The 27,707-nt window shown below is 40.1% G+C and overlaps 2 protein-coding genes across 2 annotated transcripts in view; both read right to left on the bottom strand.

Annotated features, from left to right (window-relative positions):
- The window catches only part of LOC144458439 (uncharacterized), a 35,581-nt gene extending 27,279 nt beyond the window's left edge, over positions 1-8,302 (bottom strand). Inside the window, exons 1-5 of the mRNA XM_078160939.1 lie at positions 8,135-8,302; positions 7,860-8,015; positions 6,434-6,581; positions 4,920-5,092; positions 3,794-3,904 (exon numbers count right to left, since the gene is read on the bottom strand). Of these exons, the coding sequence (XP_078017065.1) occupies positions 3,794-3,904; positions 4,920-5,092; positions 6,434-6,581; positions 7,860-8,015; positions 8,135-8,287 (741 nt within the window). The 5' untranslated portion in view covers positions 8,288-8,302. The remainder of the gene's footprint in view (positions 1-3,793; positions 3,905-4,919; positions 5,093-6,433; positions 6,582-7,859; positions 8,016-8,134) is intronic.
- Positions 8,303-9,674: 1,372 nt separating this feature from the next.
- LOC144458438 (protocadherin Fat 4-like) overlaps positions 9,675-27,707 on the bottom strand; it is a 34,280-nt gene continuing 16,247 nt past the window's right edge. The window contains exons 11-20 of the mRNA XM_078160938.1: positions 25,630-25,815; positions 25,355-25,510; positions 23,930-24,077; positions 22,420-22,592; positions 21,264-21,404; positions 16,881-17,066; positions 16,606-16,761; positions 15,180-15,327; positions 13,670-13,842; positions 9,675-12,654 (exon numbers count right to left, since the gene is read on the bottom strand). Coding sequence (XP_078017064.1) covers positions 12,511-12,654; positions 13,670-13,842; positions 15,180-15,327; positions 16,606-16,761; positions 16,881-17,066; positions 21,264-21,404; positions 22,420-22,592; positions 23,930-24,077; positions 25,355-25,510; positions 25,630-25,815 — 1,611 coding nt within the window. The 3' untranslated portion in view covers positions 9,675-12,510. The remainder of the gene's footprint in view (positions 12,655-13,669; positions 13,843-15,179; positions 15,328-16,605; positions 16,762-16,880; positions 17,067-21,263; positions 21,405-22,419; positions 22,593-23,929; positions 24,078-25,354; positions 25,511-25,629; positions 25,816-27,707) is intronic.

The following is a 27,707-nucleotide window of genomic DNA, read 5'->3' as shown; positions in this document are numbered from 1 at the left end:
TTTGCTGTTGTATAAACACAGTCCCCATCACTACAATTCATCAAGAAATGTCTCAGTTTGTGGTTTCTTCCTTTACTGTGGAGCCATGCAAGAAAAACAGTGTTCTTCACAATCCAGGATCACATGTGATGATGATATAGAAATGATCACTTTGGGGCATTCTGGGGATGAAGTATTCTTTAAAGACTAACTCTTGTGCAATGATGATAAAGTCTATTCTAACTACACCCCAATTCTACTAGAACCCTCCCTCTCAGCATGTCAAGAAAAATGCAACAGAGGACAGAGGATTGAAAAGCATGGATATCATCGTAGAGCTGGTAGTTAGGGCTAACAAGCGAGCAGCTGATGTTGGACTCCAGGCGAGCGACTGTGGCTCAGGAGTTGCAGGTGGCACCTCATATAGTAGCCTCAGCCAACCGTGTATGAACGTCTGTGTGAATGGGTGAATGCAGGTGTAAAAAGCTCTTTGAGTGTTTGGAAGACTAGACAGGCACAAAACAAAGTCCATGTTAAATTCCACTTATCATTACCATATCTCCAATGGTAAGACAGATAATCTGGTGGAGCTTTGAAAGTCACCACAAGTACCATTATGGCTCCTTTCCCTTTGAGAGAGTCACTGTGTGGGTACCTGCGTTGCAGCTCCACGACAAGATGTGTGTGTCTCTGTGGGGAGTGTCACTGCATAGCTATAGCCCTTGTTCATCAGTCCCACATATCTAAAACTCTGAATAAGATCTTTCAGTTTGGGTTAATTTTGCTTTTAATAGACCGTTGACTGTTAACAGGTAACCAACCGGTTAATTTTTAAGAAAAAAAAGTGAAATACAACAGGCCTTTCTTTTCTGTCTGGCACTCAACTCAGTGAGCTTTAGCGCTGCATGTCAAAGCACTTTTCAGTGGTAAAATTTGAATGTTTTGTGATGTATGTCTTGCATTTTATTTTACTTTCTGTTTGCTTTGAGAACAGACAGCCATCCAGCCAGGTTAGCATGTAGAAACATAGTCCCCATTGCTCAACCTCTGGTCTCCACTGGTAAGCTAACATTAGCCCTGGCTAGCTGATCAGTCTTGCCTGTTGGGTTATTCCTACTATTCGTTGCCATTTCAGCCTTGTTTAATTCCATCAAAATATATACAATTTTACATGATATTATTATTTTTATCTAAATTAGGGCCTGTTAAACTAAAACATATTTGTCCAGCTTGCATGTGACAGAGACCAAATGTCCACCTTATTACAGGACATTCCCATCCCTTTTAAAATGTGTTTTGAATGCACACATAGCATTATAATATTCATATTTTCTAAGAGTTAAAATGTCCCTTACTTTGTCCTTGAAATATTTTATACAAGTACTCACAAACAACCATTACTTTGAAAAAAGTCTCTAGTTTAAGGCACAATCTAATTTCAACACATTTCTTTCCAAGTTAAAGGGAATTTCAATGGAATTGGTCCCATATTTAAATGATTTCATTTTGCCAATTCATAGCATCCAAGTAGCCACTAAGATATGCTGAATATTTGTTGATTTAATTTTCATTAAAAAACACACAGGACCATAACAGAGTGGACCTTACACCAGTGAGCAACAACACATTTCATTAAAGAAAAGAAATTTAATTAAGATTCACATGAACATTTGACATTTGATAATGAACATAAACATTTCTAATCATTATTTAACAACATTAATAACAACATTAATTATTAACATTACCATTTAAACCTCTGTGTAATCCCCTGTTTTCAGCTCAGTCATGGTTTTGCTGGAGAATTTAAGTGCCTTGGCACGCCCTGCAAAAGTACTGTCCAGAGATATACATCACAGCCTGTTTCACAAAGCAGCAACCCAGGTGTTTTCCTAAGACATGCCACACTGTATTCTCCAGCTGGAAGGACCTCCTATTTAGAGGCTGTGGCTCCCTCATAAGGCACACAATCTGGTCATCTCTGTTCCAACTAATATCATCTCGTGGACTTGGCCAGTAGAACTTGTTGGTCCCATTCTTGTAAATGCATTTCACATCATCTTCAACATCCAGGATGATTTTTGGGTAGGGTTCATCATCATAGTTCACAATGCACCACTGTCCAATGTCGTCTTTCATGATGACTTCAGGCCGGGATGGTTCTTCGGAGCAATTTGGACTTACCTTTTCTCCCAGGCTCAATTCCTTCAGCCTTTAGCTGGGACAATCCAATACACCTCTGTCTTTCTGGCATTGAGAAGTTATGTCCATCTATCTATCCATCCATCCATCCATCCATCCATCCGCTTATCCGGGGCTGGGTCGCAGGGACAGCAGGCCGAGCAAAGCACCTCAGACATCCCTCTCCCCAGCAATGCTTTCCAGCTCCTCCTGCGGAACCCCAAGGCGTTCCCAGGCCAGATGAGATATGTAATCCCTCCAGCATGCTCTGGGTCTGCCCCGAGCCCTCCAGCGGGAGGCACCTAGGAGGCATCCTGATCAGATGCCCAAACCACCTCAACTAACCCCTTTCGACGTGAAGGAGCAGCGGCTTCACTCCGAGCTCCCTCCGGATGTCCAAGCTCCTCAGCCTATGTCTAAGGCTAAGCCCAGCCACCCTGCATCATCAAGCAGTTGAGTTCATTACTTCCCTGCACAGCTATGGGATTTTCTGTTTGATGTTTTTCACTTAAAGTCTCCCACAGACTGTGAGATTTTTACAATCTTATAAGTTTAGTGCAAGATACACTGTGGGACATGGATCTAATAAACTTGGGCAGGACATCAAGTCTGATGTATGGAGACTGTACGATGACAATGCCTACTGACTACGACGTAGGCCATTGACGTCAATACACAAGAACAAAACGTGCGCCATCCATTCACTCCGCTGAAGTGGTAAGAGAAAAATGAAAACAAACATGAATCGAGCCCTTGCTATAGTGGCATTTATGTGTGTTTAAAAAAAAGTCTGAAGAAGAAGAGGAGGAGAATGTGGACATGGTCGTGGCTGGGGAAAAGAGGCTAACTTGGCATGCCGATTTTGGAAGTTTGAAGTTTGTATTTATTAGTATCTACTAGCCTTTAGCAATCACCAGCGTTTAACGTTAGTGTTATTTCATGCTGCATTTCTTTGGTTGGTTAGTAGACATAGGTTATCACAGCAGTCACACTGTGAGATGGTCATCTCAAATTTATGACACTGTCAGAATTTAAGACCGTGACAGCAACCATGAACCTCTCACTGTGCGATGTAGGACCACCGTTTTAGAGCCATGACCAAAGATATTACCACGTTTTTTCATGTTGCTCATCTGCAATTGTTGGTCATGTTGCTCATGTTGCTCATCTATTGCTCAGCAATTTTGGGCTGTCTGGGGGCACAGTCTATATCAGGCTTAAGTTAGGCCAACATGTGCTTAAAACTCACCTCCCCATATCAAACAGATCTCTTAGTGTAAGATTTGTCATCACATGTGAAATGTATTGTTAAAGATGTAAAGATAATGCAAGAGTAGTCTTTATTGCATACAACCTACTACATTACCAAAAAATGATTATGCAAAGCTGTTATTGCCAAAAAGTTGGATGAATTGGCGGTTCATACATTGTCACCTTTAAAGCCATTACTTAAAAAAACACTGACTATTGTTCCTTCTACAGCCCCATGAACACTACTCTGAAGCTGGACGCATCTGCTGTGCCTAGTTATGGATGCGAAGCTATGATTGGAGAACTGCTTCACTGGGGAGGTGTTAAGTAAGTAATTTTCCAGTCACAATTACACTGTACTTACAGAGTGCTGAGTGAAGGCCGGAGCATTGTCGTTCCTATCTGTGACAGTAAGGATCACTTTTGCTTCTCCAATCCACCCTTCTCCCATCATGTCTGCTGCTTGTACCACTAGAGTGTAATTTGGGTATTTCTGTTAGAAGAGACACACAATGAGTTTAACTCATCAACTGGAAGACTTTTTGTTGTCATTAACAGACTCAGTCAATCCATTCAGAAACTTTAAATAGCTGAAAAACTAATGACATCCCCATTAGCCCCGGCTGGTGTAATGTCACATGATGATTCCTTCTGTCGTTCTAAATATTGGCTCCAGCTAAGAGTGGTATTGTAACTTACCCTGTGGGATGTCAATCTATATGCAACAAACATTTTGCTTGATTAACAATCCAAACTGTAAGCTGAAGCTAACTAAGCTATGCAAAGCCTGGTTTTGATATTAAAGATTAAATGATGACCTTACCTGGTTATTCTATCAAATAGGTGTCAATATCACAATATTTCACTTCTGGCCATTCAGTGGGATCATATCCCCACTACTGAGGTAGACCGACAATATTGACTTTGAGACTTTTTCTCTCTGGTAGACACAGGGTGTTACAACAATCATTTGACAGCTGAATTCCAATGTTTTTAGCTAGCTACAGGCCTTTTTTTAGTGTTTCAGTCCGCTGTGGCACTAACTGTTTTCCCCTGTAGTTGGTGTGGTACGACACGCTGCGCTCTGTCTCTATGGGATGTTTTGTTTTCTGCCTATGCTAACCAATTTCCCAAACCTGTGGTTTTGCATCAGTGTATTTCAATTTGTCACTTATGTATTGATTTCCAGATATGTTTCATTTAATCTTTCCAACCCTACCTGTCATGATCAGCCAATAGCAGATGGCTATATAAACTCTTCCATGACAGCTCCCTAATCAAATGTGTGAGAGCCTGATCAGTAGTTTCATACTTATGTTACATATCTACAATTACAGTTTTCCTATACAGGTCACTTTGGGTTCACACAATAAACAAATCAGCTTCTCGGTTGGTGTTGATGCACTTGTTGCTTGCCTCCAGAGGTTGCTTGTTTGAAATAAAGATTATTTCAATAGTTGGGTAGGAAAGCACACTAAGACAGATGAAATATGTTTTAGAAACCTCACCTCTCTGTCTAGCCCACTAGCATTAACTCTGATGACTCCAGTGACTGGGTTGATGACAAACAGGGAGTCACTAGGCAATGTTGGCTCCTGGCTTCTAATACTGTAGCGGATATCTGAGTTGTCAGTATCTGGCTGGTCAAGATCTGTGGCCACAACCTGAATCACCTCAAAACCTGGAGAGAGAGAAGTCAGAAGTGAAAACTAAGTACAGAGCTTTGTCAAAGTATTCAGAGCACTTCATCATTAAAGAGGTGATTTACAAAATAAAGCTGGGCCATACAGGGCTAATAGTAGGCTATTTTTCTTTCCAACCTTAAAATACGACTGTTGATTGTGGTGTATAGTGGTGTGTTGTGGCACTGAAATGATCCTATTGTGGTATGACACAGTATAAAGAACGGATGAATGGAAAGTGGGTTGCAGCTGAAGGCAGCGCAGCTGCGTCTGGTGGAATTGTCCTTTCCAGGTCTCTTACAGTCAAGATGGCATCAAAAAACAAGCATTTATTCATCTTGCATCATGCCTAACTTTAGTGGCTCATAGCATATGAGGTATGAGATCAATCTGAAGATGCTCCAGTTCAAAATGAGACCACACTTTTCTATGGATGTCAGTGTGAGCCACGACAAAGGCCAAAATGTGGCCTGCAACAGCTGAGACAATTGCTGGAGTTGCTTTTTGTTTCATGCTTTTGCTTTTGTTTGTTGATAACTTGCGGCTCTTACCGGCCTGTTAAGAAGAGTGTCGAGTCAGCAGTCAATGACACTATAAAACTATAAATCAAACAGGTTTTTCAACAACTGTGAATTACACAACCATGAGAGGTCCTTAAGCATGCAGTCACAAAATAATAAAAAAAAATATATATACAAATATTAGGCTGATTGGTCTAGTAGGACGCACGCATGCATGCACGCGTATGCACGCACGCACGCACACATGCATGCACCAATTGTGCCATCTGAAACTACAGTTCTCTACACAGAATTGCCCATTTAACAGTATGCTATTGACTGGGACAGTGTCGAAAACCCCATTAAAACAAAGATAAAAGGGATGTGAATTTTTAAAATTCTGGCATTCTTTTAAAAATGTTTATAACCATAATATTATTCACTCCAGAACACTATGTCATTTTGCTTTCCATTGTGGTTCGCTGCAAGGGTGTTGAATATGGTGTGGCACACCCCCGGACATGATGTCATAGCCACAGAACCTATATTTTTTTAATCACTTACTTGCTTATGATGAGCTCGGAGTTGATTTTTGGTATTGGAAATATATACCAACACAAGATAAAAATGATGATGCTTAACTGTCCCACTTAACCAGTATTCATTCCTTCCCCCTCCCCACTGTGTTGGAGCAAGTCCTGGATTTCTGTTTTCTCTATATAAAAGTTTTAGGTCAAACAGTAGAAGTTCTATCTGCTCTTTTGTCCTGTGAAAGTGAAACATACTGTTGAACGCTAACAAACATCTTTTTCAGGTTAAAATGACATCTACTGACAGTACCTATTGGTGAGGCCTCAGCAACTTCTCCTTGGAAGGTGTCTTGAGTGAAAGCAGGTTTGTTGTCATTCTGGTCAACTACTATCACTACAATATCCACAGGCTCCTCAGCAATTTCTGAACTGTCCTGATACGTAGCATGTGCCTGAAACTGCATGCAACAAACACATTTTTATTATAACACATGCAAGAATAATCCATGCAGGTGCTTTCATGTCACATCACTAGCACTCACATGGGTGAAATAATACACAATCCTGCCACTGGTTTTACACCAAATCACTGATTTATCTGTCTATTTGTTCTTCCTAAAGAAGAAAACTATGCCATAGTGAAACTACAGACTGCACTGGGCATTGTGATCCTACAGGTCTATACAATCTCCCATCAGTTTAGAAAATAGTGGACATTCTATTTCCTGACAATGACTAAATAACAGGTCTCTTTGCAGAGTTGGGCATGGACCATACATAATGATAGGTTACTGACGTGGAAGGTGTGGGTACAGTATCACCCTGTCACCAACTGATGGTTTGTTTTTACTTAAAATGAAAGGCTTTGAAGTTAATCAAGTTTAGTTTTGTATGTGTTTCTGAGAGTCAGATAATTTTATGTAATATAACAGTAATAATCCTGGCATCTTAATGATCAAGAAAAACAGGGAAATTTAAACATGACTGAGTCATGCAAGAAAATGAGAATTACAATAGTCTGAAATCACATACAGGAGCCTCATGTATGATGAGCACAACATTGTGACACAAGATACGCATTTAGCCATAGTTTGGATATTTGATATTTTTGGGACATAATGGAACATGATGTGAGGCTTCTTTGGACATTTGCTTTTCAGGTGTGGAAATGTATTTTTTTTGTATTATATGAATTGAAGTCAACATAGCCACTGTTACCTGAAAGAGCAAATTACAAACAGGTGAATGTTTGATACAATCTTCAAATCACTCCTCAAAACCCACCTTTTCAAATCCGCTTTTAACCTTTAACATTAGCTTTTCGTTCTCTGTTCCTCATGTGCCCTCCTTTTCTTTGTTTTGCACTATGCTTTTGCACCTTGTTGTTTTATATTGTCCTTGTCTTCTGTTTATCTCTTTGCACTTACATGTATGTACTTCTTTTCTTTGGTTTTAAATGTAAAGCATCTTTGAGAGCTGTAAAAGCGCTGTATAAATACAATGTATTATTATTATTATTATTATTAAGTATAGCTTTAAAGACATGCTGAAAAGTTGCCTAAACATTCTGAATAAACATCTGTGAGTGTGCTGATTAGTACAAATTAATGTGTAGTAATATGAAGCTCTTTTATGTTTAACTCTGATTCTAAACAAAGTCCAGGTGACTTTATGTTTAATCCTGAGATGTGAACAAAGAGTGTTTGTATAAAACTGACATCAGACGGGATGCTTACCGTGTACTTGTCTTGTTCCTCTCTGTCCAGTGACTGTGTGAGATACAGATTACCAGTATCTCTGTCCATTGTGAAAAGGCCAATACGGCCCTCATCAACTCCTGGACCAGTGATGGTGTGATAGATCTTCTTTATTTTCTTCTCATCAGAGTAGACCTGGACAAAACACACCACGGAGTTCAATGACTGCAGTGGAAGCTGACATGTCATTCTTTGCAGAAACATATATGCAAAATACAATTCAGTGTCAGACTCTCAGGCTTAGTTCCTCTTACCTGAGCTACTTTCATGGGGTAAGGTCCTCTGTCATTTTCAACAACACGGATAGGGGGAATAACCGAGTCTCTCTTCCTCCGTCTCAGCCCTTCACTAGACACTGGGAAATGCAGGGTGGGTGCCTGTGGATGGGTTGCACTCTGAAAGAACATGCATATTTGTAGCCAGTTATAGTGCAACAGACACTAGACATTGGTCTCTCACTGCTCTAAGATGCTGCATCAGTAAAGTTACAATGGCAATGCATACATATTTGATCATGTTACTTGAAAAAAAATCAAATCCTTTAAAAATGTTTTGGAAAGCAGAAAGTCAGTGCCTCTGCACCCTCATGCATTCCATTGAAAACCGCCTCCCAGCTCGTTCATTGGCCAGGAGTTCTGCTGTCCTTGACCCTCACATGTCGCTTTATGTGATCAGCATGGCAGAGGTCAACCAGGCACTTGACCAGGTGTGCTACTCATGATTGTCTGTGGAAATGTTTTAAAAATTAAGTTTTTGGGAAATACTGAGCATACGACAGGATAAATGAAACTTGGATAATACTGCTTGAGTTGTGTGAGAGTTTGCAAATGGATGTTTTGATATAGTTTTGCTGTTGTATAAACACAGTCCCCATCACTACAATTCATCAAGAAATGTCTCAGTTTGTGGTTTCTTCCTTTACTGTGGAGCCATGCAAGAAAAACAGTGTTCTTCACAATCCAGGATCACATGTGATGATGATATAGAAATGATCACTTTGGGGCATTCTGGGGATGAAGTATTCTTTAAAGACTAACTCTTGTGCAATGACGATAAAGTCTATTCTAACTACACCCCAATTCTACTAGAACCCTCCCTCTCAGCATGTCAAGAAAAATGCAACAGAGGACAGAGGAGTGAAAAGCATGGATATCATCGTAGAGCTGGTAGTTAGGGCTAACAAGCGAGCAGCTGATGTTGGACTCCAGGCGAGCGACTGTGGCTCAGGAGTTGCAGGTGGCACCTCATATAGTAGCCTCAGCCAACCGTGTATGAACGTCTGTGTGAATGGGTGAATGCAGGTGTAAAAAGCTCTTTGAGTGTTTGGAAGACTAGACAGGCACAAAACAAAGTCCATGTTAAATTCCACTTATCATTACCATATCTCCAATGGTAAGACAGATAATCTGGTGGAGCTTTGAAAGTCACCACAAGTACTATTATGGCTCCTTTCCCTTTGAGAGAGTCACTGTGTGGGTACCTGCGTTGCAGCTCCACGACAAGATGTGTGTGTCTCTGTGGGGAGTGTCACTGCATAGCTATAGCCCTTGTTCATCAGTCCCACATATCTAAAACTCTGAATAAGATTTTTCAGTTTGGGTTAATTTTGCTTTTAATAGACCGTTGACTGTTAACAGGTAACCAACCGGTTAATTTTTAAGAAAAAAAAGTGAAATACAACAGGCCTTTCTATTCTGTCTAGCACTCAACTCAGTGAGCTTTAGCGCTGCATGTCAAAGCACTTTTCAGTGGTAAAATTTGAATGTTTTGTGATGTATGTCTTGCATTTTATTTTACTTTCTGTTTGCTTTGAGAACAGACAGCCATCCAGCCAGGTTAGCATGTAGAAACATAGTCCCCATTGCTCAACCTCTGGTCTCCACTGGTAAGCTAACATTAGCCCTGGCTAGCTGATCAGTCTTGCCTGTTGGGTTATTCCTACTATTCGTTGCCATTTCAGCCTTGTTTAATTCCATCAAAATATATACAATTTTACATGATATTATTATTTTTATCTAAATTAGGGCCTGTTAAACTAAAACATATTTGTCCAGCTTGCATGTGACAGAGACCAAATGTCCACCTTATTACAGGACATTCCCATCCCTTTTAAAATGTGTTTTGAATGCACACATAGCATTATAATATTCATATTTTCTAAGAGTTAAAATGTCCCTTACTTTGTCCTTGAAATATTTTATACAAGTACTCACAAACAACCATTACTTTGAAAAAAGTCTCTAGTTTAAGGCACAATCTAATTTCAACACATTTCTTTCCAAGTTAAAGGGAATTTCAATGGAATTGGTCCCATATTTAAATGATTTCATTTTGCCAATTCATAGCATCCAAGTAGCCACTAAGATATGCTGAATATTTGTTGATTTAATTTTCATTAAAAAACACACAGGACCATAACAGAGTGGACCTTACACCAGTGAGCAACAACACATTTCATTAAAGAAAAGAAATTTAATTAAGATTCACATGAACATTTGACATTTGATAATGAACATAAACATTTCTAATCATTATTTAACAACATTAATAACAACATTAATTATTAACATTACCATTTAAACCTCTGTGTAATCCCCTGTTTTCAGCTCAGTCATGGTTTTGCTGGAGAATTTAAGTGCCTTGGCACGCCCTGCAAAAGTACTGTCCAGAGATATACATCACAGCCTGTTTCACAAAGCAGCAACCCAGGTGTTTTCCTAAGACATGCCACACTGTATTCTCCAGCTGGAAGGACCTCCTATTTAGAGGCTGTGGCTCCCTCATAAGGCACACAATCTGGTCATCTCTGTTCCAACTAATATCATCTCGTGGACTTGGCCAGTAGAACTTGTTGGTCCCATTCTTGTAAATGCATTTCACATCATCTTCAACATCCAGGATGATTTTTGGGTAGGGTTCATCATCATAGTTCACAATGCACCACTGTCCAATGTCGTCTTTCATGATGACTTCAGGCCGGGATGGTTCTTCGGAGCAATTTGGACTTACCTTTTCTCCCAGGCTCAATTCCTTCAGCCTTTAGCTGGGACAATCCAATACACCTCTGTCTTTCTGGCATTGAGAAGTTATGTCCATCTATCTATCCATCCATCCATCCATCCATCCGCTTATCCGGGGCTGGGTCGCAGGGACAGCAGGCCGAGCAAAGCACCTCAGACATCCCTCTCCCCAGCAATGCTTTCCAGCTCCTCCTGCGGAACCCCAAGGCGTTCCCAGGCCAGATGAGATATGTAATCCCTCCAGCATGCTCTGGGTCTGCCCCGAGCCCTCCTACCAGTGGGACATCCCGGAATACCTCCAGCGGGAGGCACCTAGGAGGCATCCTGATCAGATGCCCAAACCACCTCAACTAACCCCTTTCGACGTGAAGGAGCAGCGGCTTCACTCCGAGCTCCCTCCGGATGTCCAAGCTCCTCAGCCTATGTCTAAGGCTAAGCCCAGCCACCCTGCATCATCAAGCAGTTGAGTTCATTACTTCCCTGCACAGCTATGGGATTTTCTGTTTGATGTTTTTCACTTAAAGTCTCCCACAGACTGTGAGATTTTTACAATCTTATAAGTTTAGTGCAAGATACACTGTGGGACATGGATCTAATAAACTTGGGCAGGACATCAAGTCTGATGTATGGAGACTGTACGATGACAATGCCTACTGACTACGACGTAGGCCATTGACGTCAATACACAAGAACAAAACGTGCGCCATCCATTCACTCCGCTGAAGTGGTAAGAGAAAAATGAAAACAAACATGAATCGAGCCCTTGCTATAGTGGCATTTATGTGTGTTTAAAAAAAAGTCTGAAGAAGAAGAGGAGGAGAATGTGGACATGGTCGTGGCTGGGGAAAAGAGGCTAACTTGGCATGCCGATTTTGGAAGTTTGAAGTTTGTATTTATTAGTATCTACTAGCCTTTAGCAATCACCAGCGTTTAACGTTAGTGTTATTTCATGCTGCATTTCTTTGGTTGGTTAGTAGACATAGGTTATCACAGCAGTCACACTGTGAGATGGTCATCTCAAATTTATGACACTGTCAGAATTTAAGACCGTGACAGCAACCATGAACCTCTCACTGTGCGATGTAGGACCACCATTTTAGAGCCATGACCAAAGATATTACCACGTTTTTTCATGTTGCTCATCTGCAATTGTTGGTCATGTTGCTCATGTTGCTCATCTATTGCTCAGCAATTTTGGGCTGTCTGGGGGCACAGTCTATATCAGGCTTAAGTTAGGCCAACATGTGCTTAAAACTCACCTCCCCATATCAAACAGATCTCTTAGTGTAAGATTTGTCATCACATGTGAAATGTATTGTTAAAGATGTAAAGATAATGCAAGAGTAGTCTTTATTGCATACAACCTACTACATTACCAAAAAATGATTATGCAAAGCTGTTATTGCCAAAAAGTTGGATGAATTGGCGGTTCATACATTGTCACCTTTAAAGCCATTACTTAAAAAAACACTGACTATTGTTCCTTCTACAGCCCCATGAACACTACTCTGAAGCTGGACGCATCTGCTGTGCCTAGTTATGGATGCGAAGCTATGATTGGAGAACTGCTTCACTGGGGAGGTGTTAAGTAAGTAATTTTCCAGTCACAATTACACTGTACTTACAGAGTGCTGAGTGAAGGCCGGAGCATTGTCGTTCCTATCTGTGACAGTAAGGATCACTTTTGCTTCTCCAATCCACCCTTCTCCCATCATGTCTGCTGCTTGTACCACTAGAGTGTAATTTGGGTATTTCTGTTAGAAGAGACACACAATGAGTTTAACTCATCAACTGGAAGACTTTTTGTTGTCATTAACAGACTCAGTCAATCCATTCAGAAACTTTAAATAGCTGAAAAACTAATGACATCCCCATTAGCCCCGGCTGGTGTAATGTCACATGATGATTCCTTCTGTCGTTCTAAATATTGGCTCCAGCTAAGAGTGGTATTGTAACTTACCCTGTGGGATGTCAATCTATATGCAACAAACATTTTGCTTGATTAACAATCCAAACTGTAAGCTGAAGCTAACTAAGCTATGCAAAGCCTGGTTTTGATATTAAAGATTAAATGATGACCTTACCTGGTTATTCTATCAAATAGGTGTCAATATCACAATATTTCACTTCTGGCCATTCAGTGGGATCATATCCCCACTACTGAGGTAGACCGACAATATTGACTTTGAGACTTTTTCTCTCTGGTAGACACAGGGTGTTACAACAATCATTTGACAGCTGAATTCCAATGTTTTTAGCTAGCTACAGGCCTTTTTTTAGTGTTTCAGTCCGCTGTGGCACTAACTGTTTTCCCCTGTAGTTGGTGTGGTACGACACGCTGCGCTCTGTCTCTATGGGATGTTTTGTTTTCTGCCTATGCTAACCAATTTCCCAAACCTGTGGTTTTGCATCAGTGTATTTCAATTTGTCACTTATGTATTGATTTCCAGATATGTTTCATTTAATCTTTCCAACCCTACCTGTCATGATCAGCCAATAGCAGATGGCTATATAAACTCTTCCATGACAGCTCCCTAATCAAATGTGTGAGAGCCTGATCAGTAGTTTCATACTTATGTTACATATCTACAATTACAGTTTTCCTATACAGGTCACTTTGGGTTCACACAATAAACAAATCAGCTTCTCGGTTGGTGTTGATGCACTTGTTGCTTGCCTCCAGAGGTTGCTTGTTTGAAATAAAGATTATTTCAATAGTTGGGTAGGAAAGCACACTAAGACAGATGAAATATGTTTTAGAAACCTCACCTCTTTGTCTAGCCCACTAGCATTAACTCTGATGACTCCAGTGACTGGGTTGATGACAAACAGGGAGTCACTAGGCAATGTTGGCTCCTGGCTTCTAATACTGTAGCGGATATCTGAGTTGTCAGTATCTGGCTGGTCAAGATCTGTGGCCACAACCTGAATCACCTCAAAACCTGGAGAGAGAGAAGTCAGAAGTGAAAACTAAGTACAGAGCTTTGTCAAAGTATTCAGAGCACTTCATCATTAAAGAGGTGATTTACAAAATAAAGCTGGGCCATACAGGGCTAATAGTAGGCTATTTTTCTTTCCAACCTTAAAATACGACTGTTGATTGTGGTGTATAGTGGTGTGTTGTGGCACTGAAATGATCCTATTGTGGTATGACACAGTATAAAGAACGGATGAATGGAAAGTGGGTTGCAGCTGAAGGCAGCGCAGCTGCGTCTGGTGGAATTGTCCTTTCCAGGTCTCTTACAGTCAAGATGGCATCAAAAAACAAGCATTTATTCATCTTGCATCATGCCTAACTTTAGTGGCTCATAGCATATGAGGTATGAGATCAATCTGAAGATGCTCCAGTTCAAAATGAGACCACACTTTTCTATGGATGTCAGTGTGAGCCACGACAAAGGCCAAAATGTGGCCTGCAACAGCTGAGACAATTGCTGGAGTTGCTTTTTGTTTCATGCTTTTGCTTTTGTTCGTTGATAACTTGCGGCTCTTACCGGCCTGTTAAGAAGAGTGTCGAGTCAGCAGTCAATGACACTATAAAACTATAAATCAAACAGGTTTTTCAACAACTGTGAATTACACAACCATGAGAGGTCCTTAAGCATGCAGTCACAAAATAATAAAAAAATATATATATACAAATATTAGGCTGATTGGTCTAGTAGGACGCACGCATGCATGCACGCGTATGCACGCACGCACACATGCATGCACCAATTGTGCCATCTGAAACTACAGTTCTCTACACAGAATTGCCCATTTAACAGTATGCTATTGACTGGGACAGTGTCGAAAACCCCATTAAAACAAAGATAAAAGGGATGTGAATTTTTAAAATTCTGGCATTCTTTTAAAAATGTTTATAACCATAATATTATTCACTCCAGAACACTATGTCATTTTGCTTTCCATTGTGGTTCGCTGCAAGGGTGTTGAATATGGTGTGGCACACCCCCGGACATGATGTCATAGCCACAGAACCTATATTTTTTTAATCACTTACTTGCTTATGATGAGCTCGGAGTTGATTTTTGGGATTGGAAATATATACCAACACAAGATAAAAATGATGATGCTTAACTGTCCCACTTAACCAGTATCCATTCCTTCCCCCTCCCCACTGTGTTGGAGCAAGTCCTGGATTTCTGTTTTCTCTATATAAAAGTTTTAGGTCAAACAGTAGAAGTTCTATCTGCTCTTTTGTCCTGTGAAAGTGAAACATACTGTTGAACGCTAACAAACATCTTTTTCAGGTTAAAATGACATCTACTGACAGTACCTATTGGTGAGGCCTCAGCAACTTCTCCTTGGAAGGTGTCTTGAGTGAAAGCAGGTTTGTTGTCATTCTGGTCAACTACTATCACTACAATATCCACAGGCTCCTCAGCAATTTCTGAACTGTCCTGATACGTAGCATGTGCCTGAAACTGCATGCAACAAACACATTTTTATTATAACACATGCAAGAATAATCCATGCAGGTGCTTTCATGTCACATCACTAGCACTCACATGGGTGAAATAATACACAATCCTGCCACTGGTTTTACACCAAATCACTGATTTATCTGTCTATTTGTTCTTCCTAAAGAAGAAAACTATGCCATAGTGAAACTACAGACTGCACTGGGCATTGTGATCCTACAGGTCTATACAATCTCCCATCAGTTTAGAAAATAGTGGACATTCTATTTCCTGACAATGACTAAATAACAGGTCTCTTTGCAGAGTTGGGCATGGACCATACATAATGATAGGTTACTGACGTGGAAGGTGTGGGTACAGTATCACCCTGTCACCAACTGATGGTTTGTTTTTACTTAAAATGAAAGGCTTTGAAGTTAATCAAGTTTAGTTTTGTATGTGTTTCTGAGAGTCAGATAATTTTATGTAATATAACAGTAATAATCCTGGCATCTTAATGATCAAGAAAAACAGGGAAATTTAAACATGACTGAGTCATGCAAGAAAATGAGAATTACAATAGTCTGAAATCACATACAGGAGCCTCATGTATGGTGAGCACAACATTGTGACACAAGATACGCATTTAGCCATAGTTTGGATATTTGATATTTTTGGGACATAATGGAACATGATGTGAGGCTTCTTTGGACATTTGCTTTTCAGGTGTGGAAATGTATTTTTTTTGTATTATATGAATTGAAGTCAACATAGCCACTGTTACCTGAAAGAGCAAATTACAAACAGGTGAATGTTTGATACAATCTTCAAATCACTCCTCAAAACCCACCTTTTCAAATCCGCTTTTAACCTTTAACATTAGCTTTTCGTTCTCTGTTCCTCATGTGCCCTCCTTTTCTTTGTTTTGCACTATGCTTTTGCACCTTGTTGTTTTATATTGTCCTTGTCTTCTGTTTATCTCTTTGCACTTACATGTATGTACTTCTTTTCTTTGGTTTTAAATGTAAAGCATCTTTGAGAGCTGTAAAAGCGCTGTATAAATACAATGTATTATTATTATTATTATTATTAAGTATAGCTTTAAAGACATGCTGAAAAGTTGCCTAAACATTCTGAATAAACATCTGTGAGTGTGCTGATTAGTACAAATTAATGTGTAGTAATATGAAGCTCTTTTATGTTTAACTCTGATTCTAAACAAAGTCCAGGTGACTTTATGTTTAATCCTGAGATGTGAACAAAGAGTGTTTGTATAAAACTGACATCAGACGGGATGCTTACCGTGTACTTGTCTTGTTCCTCTCTGTCCAGTGACTGTGTGAGATACAGATTACCAGTATCTCTGTCCATTGTGAAAAGGCCAATACGGCCCTCATCAACTCCTGGACCAGTGATGGTGTGATAGATCTTCTTTATTTTCTTCTCATCAGAGTAGACCTGGACAAAACACACCACGGAGTTCAATGACTGCAGTGGAAGCTGACATGTCATTCTTTGCAGAAACATATATGCAAAATACAATTCAGTGTCAGACTCTCAGGCTTAGTTCCTCTTACCTGAGCTACTTTCATGGGGTAAGGTCCTCTGTCATTTTCAACAACACGGATAGGGGGAATAACCGAGTCTCTCTTCCTCCGTCTCAGCCCTTTACTAGACACTGGGAAATGCAGGGTGGGTGCCTGTGGATGGGTTGCACTCTGAAAGAACATGCATATTTGTAGCCAGTTATAGTGCAACAGACACTAGACATTGGTCTCTCACTGCTCTAAGATGCTGCATCAGTAAAGTTACAATGGCAATGCATACATATTTGATCATGTTACTTGAAAAAAAATCAAATCCTTTAAAAATGTTTTGGAAAGCAGAAAGTCAGTGCCTCTGCACCCTCATGCATTCCATTGAAAACCGCCTCCCAGCTCGTTCATTGGCCAGGAGTTCTGCTGTCCTTGACCCTCACATGTCGCTTTATGTGATCAGCATGGCAGAGGTCAACCAGGCACTTGACCAGGTGTGCTACTCATGATTGTCTGTGGAAATGTTTTAAAAATTAAGTTTTTGGGAAATACTGAGCATACGACAGGATAAATGAAACTTGGATAATACTGCTTGAGTTGTGTGAGAGTTTGCAAATGGATGTTTTGATATAGTTTTGCTGTTGTATAAACACAGTCCCCATCACTACAATTCATCAAGAAATGTCTCAGTTTGTGGTTTCTTCCTTTACTGTGGAGCCATGCAAGAAAAACAGTGTTCTTCACAATCCAGGATCACATGTGATGATGATATAGAAATGATCACTTTGGGGCATTCTGGGGATGAAGTATTCTTTAAAGACTAACTCTTGTGCAATGACGATAAAGTCTATTCTAACTACACCCCAATTCTACTAGAACCCTCCCTCTCAGCATGTCAAGAAAAATGCAACAGAGGACAGAGGAGTGAAAAGCATGGATATCATCGTAGAGCTGGTAGTTAGGGCTAACAAGCGAGCAGCTGATGTTGGACTCCAGGCGAGCGACTGTGGCTCAGGAGTTGCAGGTGGCACCTCATATAGTAGCCTCAGCCAACCGTGTATGAACGTCTGTGTGAATGGGTGAATGCAGGTGTAAAAAGCTCTTTGAGTGTTTGGAAGACTAGACAGGCACAAAACAAAGTCCATGTTAAATTCCACTTATCATTACCATATCTCCAATGGTAAGACAGATAATCTGGTGGAGCTTTGAAAGTCACCACAAGTACCATTATGGCTCCTTTCCCTTTGAGAGAGTCACTGTGTGGGTACCTGTGTTGCAGCTCCACGACAAGATGTGTGTGTCTCTGTGGGGAGTGTCACTGCATAGCTATAGCCCTTGTTCATCAGCCCCACATATCTAAAACTCTGAATAAGGTCTTTCAGTTTGGGTTAATTTTGCTTTTAATAGACCGTTGACTGTTAACAGGTAACCAACTGGTTAATTTTTAAGAAAAAAAAGTGAAATACAACAGGCCTTTCTTTTCTGTCTAGCACTCAACTCAGTGAGCTTTAGCGCTGCATGTCAAAGCACTTTTCAGTGGTAAAATTTGAATGTTTTGTGATGTATGTCTTGCATTTTATTTTACTTTCTGTTTGCTTTGAGAACAGACAGCCATCCAGCCAGGTTAGCATGTAGAAACATAGTCCCCATTGCTCAACCTCTGGTCTCCACTGGTAAGCTAACATTAGCCCTGGCTAGCTGATCAGTCTTGCCTGTTGGGTTATTCCTACTATTCGTTGCCATTTCAGCCTTGTTTAATTCCATCAAAATATATACAATTTTACATGATATTATTATTTTTATCTAAATTAGGGCCTGTTAAACTAAAACATATTTGTCCAGCTTGCATGTGACAGAGACCAAATGTCCACCTTATTACAGGACATTCCCATCCCTTTTAAAATGTGTTTTGAATGCACACATAGCATTATAATATTCATATTTTCTAAGAGTTAAAATGTCCCTTACTTTGTCCTTGAAATATTTTATACAAGTACTCACAAACAACCATTACTTTGAAAAAAGTCTCTAGTTTAAGGCACAATCTAATTTCAACACATTTCTTTCCAAGTTAAAGGGAATTTCAATGGAATTGGTCCCATATTTAAATGATTTCATTTTGCCAATTCATAGCATCCAAGTAGCCACTAAGATATGCTGAATATTTGTTGATTTAATTTTCATTAAAAAACACACAGGACCATAACAGAGTGGACCTTACACCAGTGAGCAACAACACATTTCATTAAAGAAAAGAAATTTAATTAAGATTCACATGAACATTTGACATTTGATAATGAACATAAACATTTCTAATCATTATTTAACAACATTAATAACAACATTAATTATTAACATTACCATTTAAACCTCTGTGTAATCCCCTGTTTTCAGCTCAGTCATGGTTTTGCTGGAGAATTTAAGTGCCTTGGCACGCCCTGCAAAAGTGCTGTCCAGAGATATACATCACAGCCTGTTTCACAAAGCAGCAACCCAGGTGTTTTCCTAAGACATGCCACACTGTATTCTCCAGCTGGAAGGACCTCCTATTTAGAGGCTGTGGCTCCCTCATAAGGCACACAATCTGGTCATCTCTGTTCCAACTAATATCATCTCGTGGACTTGGCCAGTAGAACTTGTTGGTCCCATTCTTGTAAATGCATTTCACATCATCTTCAACATCCAGGATGATTTTTGGGTAGGGTTCATCATCATAGTTCACAATGCACCACTGTCCAATGTCGTCTTTCATGATGACTTCAGGCCGGGATGGTTCTTCGGAGCAATTTGGACTTACCTTTTCTCCCAGGCTCAATTCCTTCAGCCTTTAGCTGGGACAATCCAATACACCTCTGTCTTTCTGGCATTGAGAAGTTATGTCCATCTATCTATCCATCCATCCATCCATCCATCCATCCGCTTATCCGGGGCTGGGTCGCAGGGACAGCAGGCCGAGCAAAGCACCTCAGACATCCCTCTCCCCAGCAATGCTTTCCAGCTCCTCCTGCGGAACCCCAAGGCGTTCCCAGGCCAGATGAGATATGTAATCCCTCCAGCATGCTCTGGGTCTGCCCCGAGCCCTCCTACCAGTGGGACATCCCGGAATACCTCCAGCGGGAGGCACCTAGGAGGCATCCTGATCAGATGCCCAAACCACCTCAACTAACCCCTTTCGACGTGAAGGAGCAGCGGCTTCACTCCGAGCTCCCTCCGGATGTCCAAGCTCCTCAGCCTATGTCTAAGGCTAAGCCCAGCCACCCTGCATCATCAAGCAGTTGAGTTCATTACTTCCCTGCACAGCTATGGGATTTTCTGTTTGATGTTTTTCACTTAAAGTCTCCCACAGACTGTGAGATTTTTACAATCTTATAAGTTTAGTGCAAGATACACTGTGGGACATGGATCTAATAAACTTGGGCAGGACATCAAGTCTGATGTATGGAGACTGTACGATGACAATGCCTACTGACTACGACGTAGGCCATTGACGTCAATACACAAGAACAAAACGTGCGCCATCCATTCACTCCGCTGAAGTGGTAAGAGAAAAATGAAAACAAACATGAATCGAGCCCTTGCTATAGTGGCATTTATGTGTGTTTAAAAAAAAGTCTGAAGAAGAAGAGGAGGAGAATGTGGACATGGTCGTGGCTGGGGAAAAGAGGCTAACTTGGCATGCCGATTTTGGAAGTTTGAAGTTTGTATTTATTAGTATCTACTAGCCTTTAGCAATCACCAGCGTTTAACGTTAGTGTTATTTCATGCTGCATTTCTTTGGTTGGTTAGTAGACATAGGTTATCACAGCAGTCACACTGTGAGATGGTCATCTCAAATTTATGACACTGTCAGAATTTAAGACCGTGACAACAACCATGAACCTCTCACTGTGCGATGTAGGACCACCGTTTTAGAGCCATGACCAAAGATATTACCACGTTTTTTCATGTTGCTCATTTGCAATTGTTGGTCATGTTGCTCATGTTGCTCATCTATTGCTCAGCAATTTTGGGCTGTCTGGGGGCACAGTCTATATCAAGCTTAAGTTAGGCCAACATGTGCTTAAAACTCACCTCCCCATATCAAACAGATCTCTTAGTGTAAGATTTGTCATCACATGTGAAATGTATTGTTAAAGATGTAAAGATAATGCAAGAGTAGTCTTTATTGCATACAACCTACTACATTACCAAAAAATGATTATGCAAAGCTGTTATTGCCAAAAAGTTGGATGAATTGGCGGTTCATACATTGTCACCTTTAAAGCCATTACTTAAAAAAACACTGACTATTGTTCCTTCTACAGCCCCATGAACACTACTCTGAAGCTGGACACATCTGCTGTGCCTAGTTATGGATGCGAAGCTATGATTGGAGAACTGCTTCACTGGGGAGGTGTTAAGTAAGTAATTTTCCAGTCACAATTACACTGTACTTACAGAGTGCTGAGTGAAGGCCGGAGCATTGTCGTTCCTATCTGTGACAGTAAGGATCACTTTTGCTTCTCCAATCCACCCTTCTCCCATCATGTCTGCTGCTTGTACCACTAGAGTGTAATTTGGGTATTTCTGTTAGAAGAGACACACAATGAGTTTAACTCATCAACTGGAAGACTTTTTGTTGTCATTAACAGACTCAGTCAATCCATTCAGAAACTTTAAATAGCTGAAAAACTAATGACATCCCCATTAGCCCCGGCTGGTGTAATGTCACATGATGATTCCTTCTGTCGTTCTAAATATTGGCTCCAGCTAAGAGTGGTATTGTAACTTACCCTGTGGGATGTCAATCTATATGCAACAAACATTTTGCTTGATTAACAATTCAAACTGTAAGCTGAAGCTAACTAAGCTATGCAAAGCCTGGTTTTGATATTAAAGATTAAATGATGACCTTACCTGGTTATTCTATCAAATAGGTGTCAATATCACAATATTTCACTTCTGGCCATTCAGTGGGATCATATCCCCACTACTGAGGTAGACCGACAATATTGACTTTGAGACTTTTTCTCTCTGGTAGACACAGGGTGTTACAACAATCATTTGACAGCTGAATTCCAATGTTTTTAGCTAGCTACAGGCCTTTTTTTAGTGTTTCAGTCCGCTGTGGCACTAACTGTTTTCCCCTGTAGTTGGTGTGGTACGACACGCTGCGCTCTGTCTCTATGGGATGTTTTGTTTTCTGCCTATGCTAACCAATTTCCCAAACCTGTGGTTTTGCATCAATGTATTTCAATTTGTCACTTATGTATTGATTTCCAGATATGTTTCATTTAATCTTTCCAACCCTACCTGTCATGATCAGCCAATAGCAGATGGCTATATAAACTCTTCCATGACAGCTCCCTAATCAAATGTGTGAGAGCCTGATCAGTAGTTTCATACTTATGTTACATATCTACAATTACAGTTTTCCTATACAGGTCACTTTGGGTTCACACAATAAACAAATCAGCTTCTCGGTTGGTGTTGATGCACTTGTTGCTTGCCTCCAGAGGTTGCTTGTTTGAAATAAAGATTATTTCAATAGTTGGGTAGGAAAGCACACTAAGACAGATGAAATATGTTTTAGAAACCTCACCTCTCTGTCTAGCCCACTAGCATTAACTCTGATGACTCCAGTGACTGGGTTGATGACAAACAGGGAGTCACTAGGCAATGTTGGCTCCTGGCTTCTAATACTGTAGCGGATATCTGAGTTGTCAGTATCTGGCTGGTCAAGATCTGTGGCCACAACCTGAATCACCTCAAAACCTGGAGAGAGAGAAGTCAGAAGTGAAAACTAAGTACAGAGCTTTGTCAAAGTATTCAGAGCACTTCATCATTAAAGAGGTGATTTACAAAATAAAGCTGGGCCATACAGGGCTAATAGTAGGCTATTTTTCTTTCCAACCTTAAAATACGACTGTTGATTGTGGTGTATAGTGGTGTGTTGTGGCACTGAAATGATCCTATTGTGGTATGACACAGTATAAAGAACGGATGAATGGAAAGTGGGTTGCAGCTGAAGGCAGCGCAGCTGCGTCTGGTGGAATTGTCCTTTCCAGGTCTCTTACAGTCAAGATGGCATCAAAAAACAAGCATTTATTCATCTTGCATCATGCCTAACTTTAGTGGCTCATAGCATATGAGGTATGAGATCAATCTGAAGATGCTCCAGTTCAAAATGAGACCACACTTTTCTATGGATGTCAGTGTGAGCCACGACAAAGGCCAAAATGTGGCCTGCAACAGCTGAGACAATTGCTGGAGTTGCTTTTTGTTTCATGCTTTTGCTTTTGTTCGTTGATAACTTGCGGCTCTTACCGGCCTGTTAAGAAGAGTGTCGAGTCAGCAGTCAATGACACTATAAAACTATAAATCAAACAGGTTTTTCAACAACTGTGAATTACACAACCATGAGAGGTCCTTAAGCATGCAGTCACAAAATAATAAAAAAAAATATATATACAAATATTAGGCTGATTGGTCTAGTAGGACGCACGCATGCATGCACGCGTATGCACGCACGCACACATGCATGCACCAATTGTGCCATCTGAAACTACAGTTCTCTACACAGAATTGCCCATTTAACAGTATGCTATTGACTGGGACAGTGTCGAAAACCCCATTAAAACAAAGATAAAAGGGATGTGAATTTTTAAAATTCTGGCATTCTTTTAAAAATGTTTATAACCATAATATTATTCACTCCAGAACACTATGTCATTTTGCTTTCCATTGTGGTTCGCTGCAAGGGTGTTGAATATGGTGTGGCACACCCCCGGACATGATGTCATAGCCACAGAACCTATATTTTTTTAATCACTTACTTGCTTATGAAGAGCTCGGAGTTGATTTTTGGTATTGGAAATATATACCAACACAAGATAAAAATGATGATGCTTAACTGTCCCACTTAACCAGTATCCATTCCTTCCCCCTCCCCACTGTGTTGGAGCAAGTCCTGGATTTCTGTTTTCTCTATATAAAAGTTTTAGGTCAAACAGTAGAAGTTCTATCTGCTCTTTTGTCCTGTGAAAGTGAAACATACTGTTGAACGCTAACAAACATCTTTTTCAGGTTAAAATGACATCTACTGACAGTACCTATTGGTGAGGCCTCAGCAACTTCTCCTTGGAAGGTGTCTTGAGTGAAAGCAGGTTTGTTGTCATTCTGGTCAACTACTATCACTACAATATCCACAGGCTCCTCAGCAATTTCTGAACTGTCCTGATACGTAGCATGTGCCTGAAACTGCATGCAACAAACACATTTTTATTATAACACATGCAAGAATAATCCATGCAGGTGCTTTCATGTCACATCACTAGCACTCACATGGGTGAAATAATACACAATCCTGCCACTGGTTTTACACCAAATCACTGATTTATCTGTCTATTTGTTCTTCCTAAAGAAGAAAACTATGCCATAGTGAAACTACAGACTGCACTGGGCATTGTGATCCTACAGGTCTATACAATCTCCCATCAGTTTAGAAAATAGTGGACATTCTATTTCCTGACAATGACTAAATAACAGGTCTCTTTGCAGAGTTGGGCATGGACCATACATAATGATAGGTTACTGACGTGGAAGGTGTGGGTACAGTATCACCCTGTCACCAACTGATGGTTTGTTTTTACTTAAAATGAAAGGCTTTGAAGTTAATCAAGTTTAGTTTTGTATGTGTTTCTGAGAGTCAGATAATTTTATGTAATATAACAGTAATAATCCTGGCATCTTAATGATCAAGAAAAACAGGGAAATTTAAACATGACTGAGTCATGCAAGAAAATGAGAATTACAATAGTCTGAAATCACATACAGGAGCCTCATGTATGGTGAGCACAACATTGTGACACAAGATACGCATTTAGCCATAGTTTGGATATTTGATATTTTTGGGACATAATGGAACATGATGTGAGGCTTCTTTGGACATTTGCTTTTCAGGTGTGGAAATGTATTTTTTTTTTGTATTATATGAATTGAAGTCAACATAGCCACTGTTACCTGAAAGAGCAAATTACGAACAGGTGAATGTTTGATACAATCTTCAAATCACTCCTCAAAACCCACCTTTTCAAATCCGCTTTTAACCTTTAACATTAGCTTTTCGTTCTCTGTTCCTCATGTGCCCTCCTTTTCTTTGTTTTGCACTATGCTTTTGCACCTTGTTGTTTTATATTGTCCTTGTCTTCTGTTTATCTCTTTGCACTTACATGTATGTACTTCTTTTCTTTGGTTTTAAATGTAAAGCATCTTTGAGAGCTGTAAAAGCGCTGTATAAATACAGTGTATTATTATTATTATTATTAAGTATAGCTTTAAAGACATGCTGAAAAGTTGCCTAAACATTCTGAATAAACATCTGTGAGTGTGCTGATTAGTACAAATTAATGTGTAGTAATATGAAGCTCTTTTATGTTTAACTCTGATTCTAAACAAAGTCCAGGTGACTTTATGCTTAATCCTGAGATGTGAACAAAGAGTGTTTGTATAAAACTGACATCAGACGGGATGCTTACCGTGTACTTGTCTTGTTCCTCTCTGTCCAGTGACTGTGTGAGATACAGATTACCAGTATCTCTGTCCATTGTGAAAAGGCCAATACGGCCCTCATCAACTCCTGGACCAGTGATGGTGTGATAGATCTTCTTTATTTTCTTCTCATCAGAGTAGACCTGGACAAAACACACCACGGAGTTCAATGACTGCAGTGGAAGCTGACATGTCATTCTTTGCAGAAACATATATGCAAAATACAATTCAGTGTCAGACTCTCAGGCTTAGTTCCTCTTACCTGAGCTACTTTCATGGGGTAAGGTCCTCTGTCATTTTCAACAACACGGATAGGGGGAATAACCGAGTCTCTCTTCCTCCGTCTCAGCCCTTTACTAGACACTGGGAAATGCAGGGTGGGTGCCTGTGGATGGGTTGCACTCTGAAAGAACATGCATATTTGTAGCCAGTTATAGTGCAACAGACACTAGACATTGGTCTCTCACTGCTCTAAGATGCTGCATCAGTAAAGTTACAATGGCAATGCATACATATTTGATCATGTTACTTGAAAAAAAATCAAATCCTTTAAAAATGTTTTGGAAAGCAGAAAGTCAGTGCCTCTGCACCCTCATGCATTCCATTGAAAACCGCCTCCCAGCTCGTTCATTGGCCAGGAGTTCTGCTGTCCTTGACCCTCACATGTCGCTTTATGTGATCAGCATGGCAGAGGTCAACCAGGCACTTGACCAGGTGTGCTACTCATGATTGTCTGTGGAAATGTTTTAAAAATTAAGTTTTTGGGAAATACTGAGCATACGACAGGATAAATGAAACTTGGATAATACTGCTTGAGTTGTGTGAGAGTTTGCAAATGGATGTTTTGATATAGTTTTGCTGTTGTATAAACACAGTCCCCATCACTACAATTCATCAAGAAATGTCTCAGTTTGTGGTTTCTTCCTTTACTGTGGAGCCATGCAAGAAAAACAGTGTTCTTCACAATCCAGGATCACATGTGATGATGATATAGAAATGATCACTTTGGGGCATTCTGGGGATGAAGTATTCTTTAAAGACTAACTCTTGTGCAATGACGATAAAGTCTATTCTAACTACACCCCAATTCTACTAGAACCCTCCCTCTCAGCATGTCAAGAAAAATGCAACAGAGGACAGAGGATTGAAAAGCATGGATATCATCGTAGAGCTGGTAGTTAGGGCTAACAAGCGAGCAGCTGATGTTGGACTCCAGGCGAGCGACTGTGGCTCAGGAGTTGCAGGTGGCACCTCATATAGTAGCCTCAGCCAACCGTGTATGAACGTCTGTGTGAATGGGTGAATGCAGGTGTAAAAAGCTCTTTGAGTGTTTGGAAGACTAGACAGGCACAAAACAAAGTCCATGTTAAATTCCACTTATCATTACCATATCTCCAATGGTAAGACAGATAATCTGGTGGAGCTTTGAAAGTCACCACAAGTACTATTATGGCTCCTTTCCCTTTGAGAGAGTCACTGTGTGGGTACCTGCGTTGCAGCTCCACGACAAGATGTGTGTGTCTCTGTGGGGAGTGTCACTGCATAGCTATAGCCCTTGTTCATCAGCCCCACATATCTAAAACTCTGAATAAGATCTTTCAGTTTGGGTTAATTTTGCTTTTAATAGACTGTTGACTGTTAACAGGTAACCAACCGGTTAATTTTTAAGAAAAAAAAGTGAAATACAACAGGCCTTTCTTTTCTGTCTAGCACTCAACTCAGTGAGCTTTAGCGCTGCATGTCAAAGCACTTTTCAGTGGTAAAATTTGAATGTTTTGTGATGTATGTCTTGCATTTTATTTTACTTTCTGTTTGCTTTGAGAACAGACAGCCATCCAGCCAGGTTAGCATGTAGAAACATAGTCCCCATTGCTCAACCTCTGGTCTCCACTGGTAAGCTAACATTAGCCCTGGCTAGCTGATCAGTCTTGCCTGTTGGGTTATTCCTACTATTCGTTGCCATTTCAGCCTTGTTTAATTCCATCAAAATATATACAATTTTACATGATATTATTATTTTTATCTAAATTAGGGCCTGTTAAACTAAAACATATTTGTCCAGCTTGCATGTGACAGAGACCAAATGTCCACCTTATTACAGGACATTCCCATCCCTTTTAAAATGTGTTTTGAATGCACACATAGCATTATAATATTCATATTTTCTAAGAGTTAAAATATCCCTTACTTTGTCCTTGAAATATTTTATACAAGTACTCACAAACAACCATTACTTTGAAAAAAGTCTCTAGTTTAAGGCACAATCTAATTTCAACACATTTCTTTCCAAGTTAAAGGGAATTTCAATGGAATTGGTCCCATATTTAAATGATTTCATTT

This window comes from Epinephelus lanceolatus, chromosome 17 (assembly GCF_041903045.1).
Source record: "Epinephelus lanceolatus isolate andai-2023 chromosome 17, ASM4190304v1, whole genome shotgun sequence".
Classification (NCBI taxonomy): domain Eukaryota; kingdom Metazoa; phylum Chordata; class Actinopteri; order Perciformes; family Serranidae; genus Epinephelus; species Epinephelus lanceolatus.
This window is presented reverse-complemented; position numbering and strand designations above follow the sequence as displayed.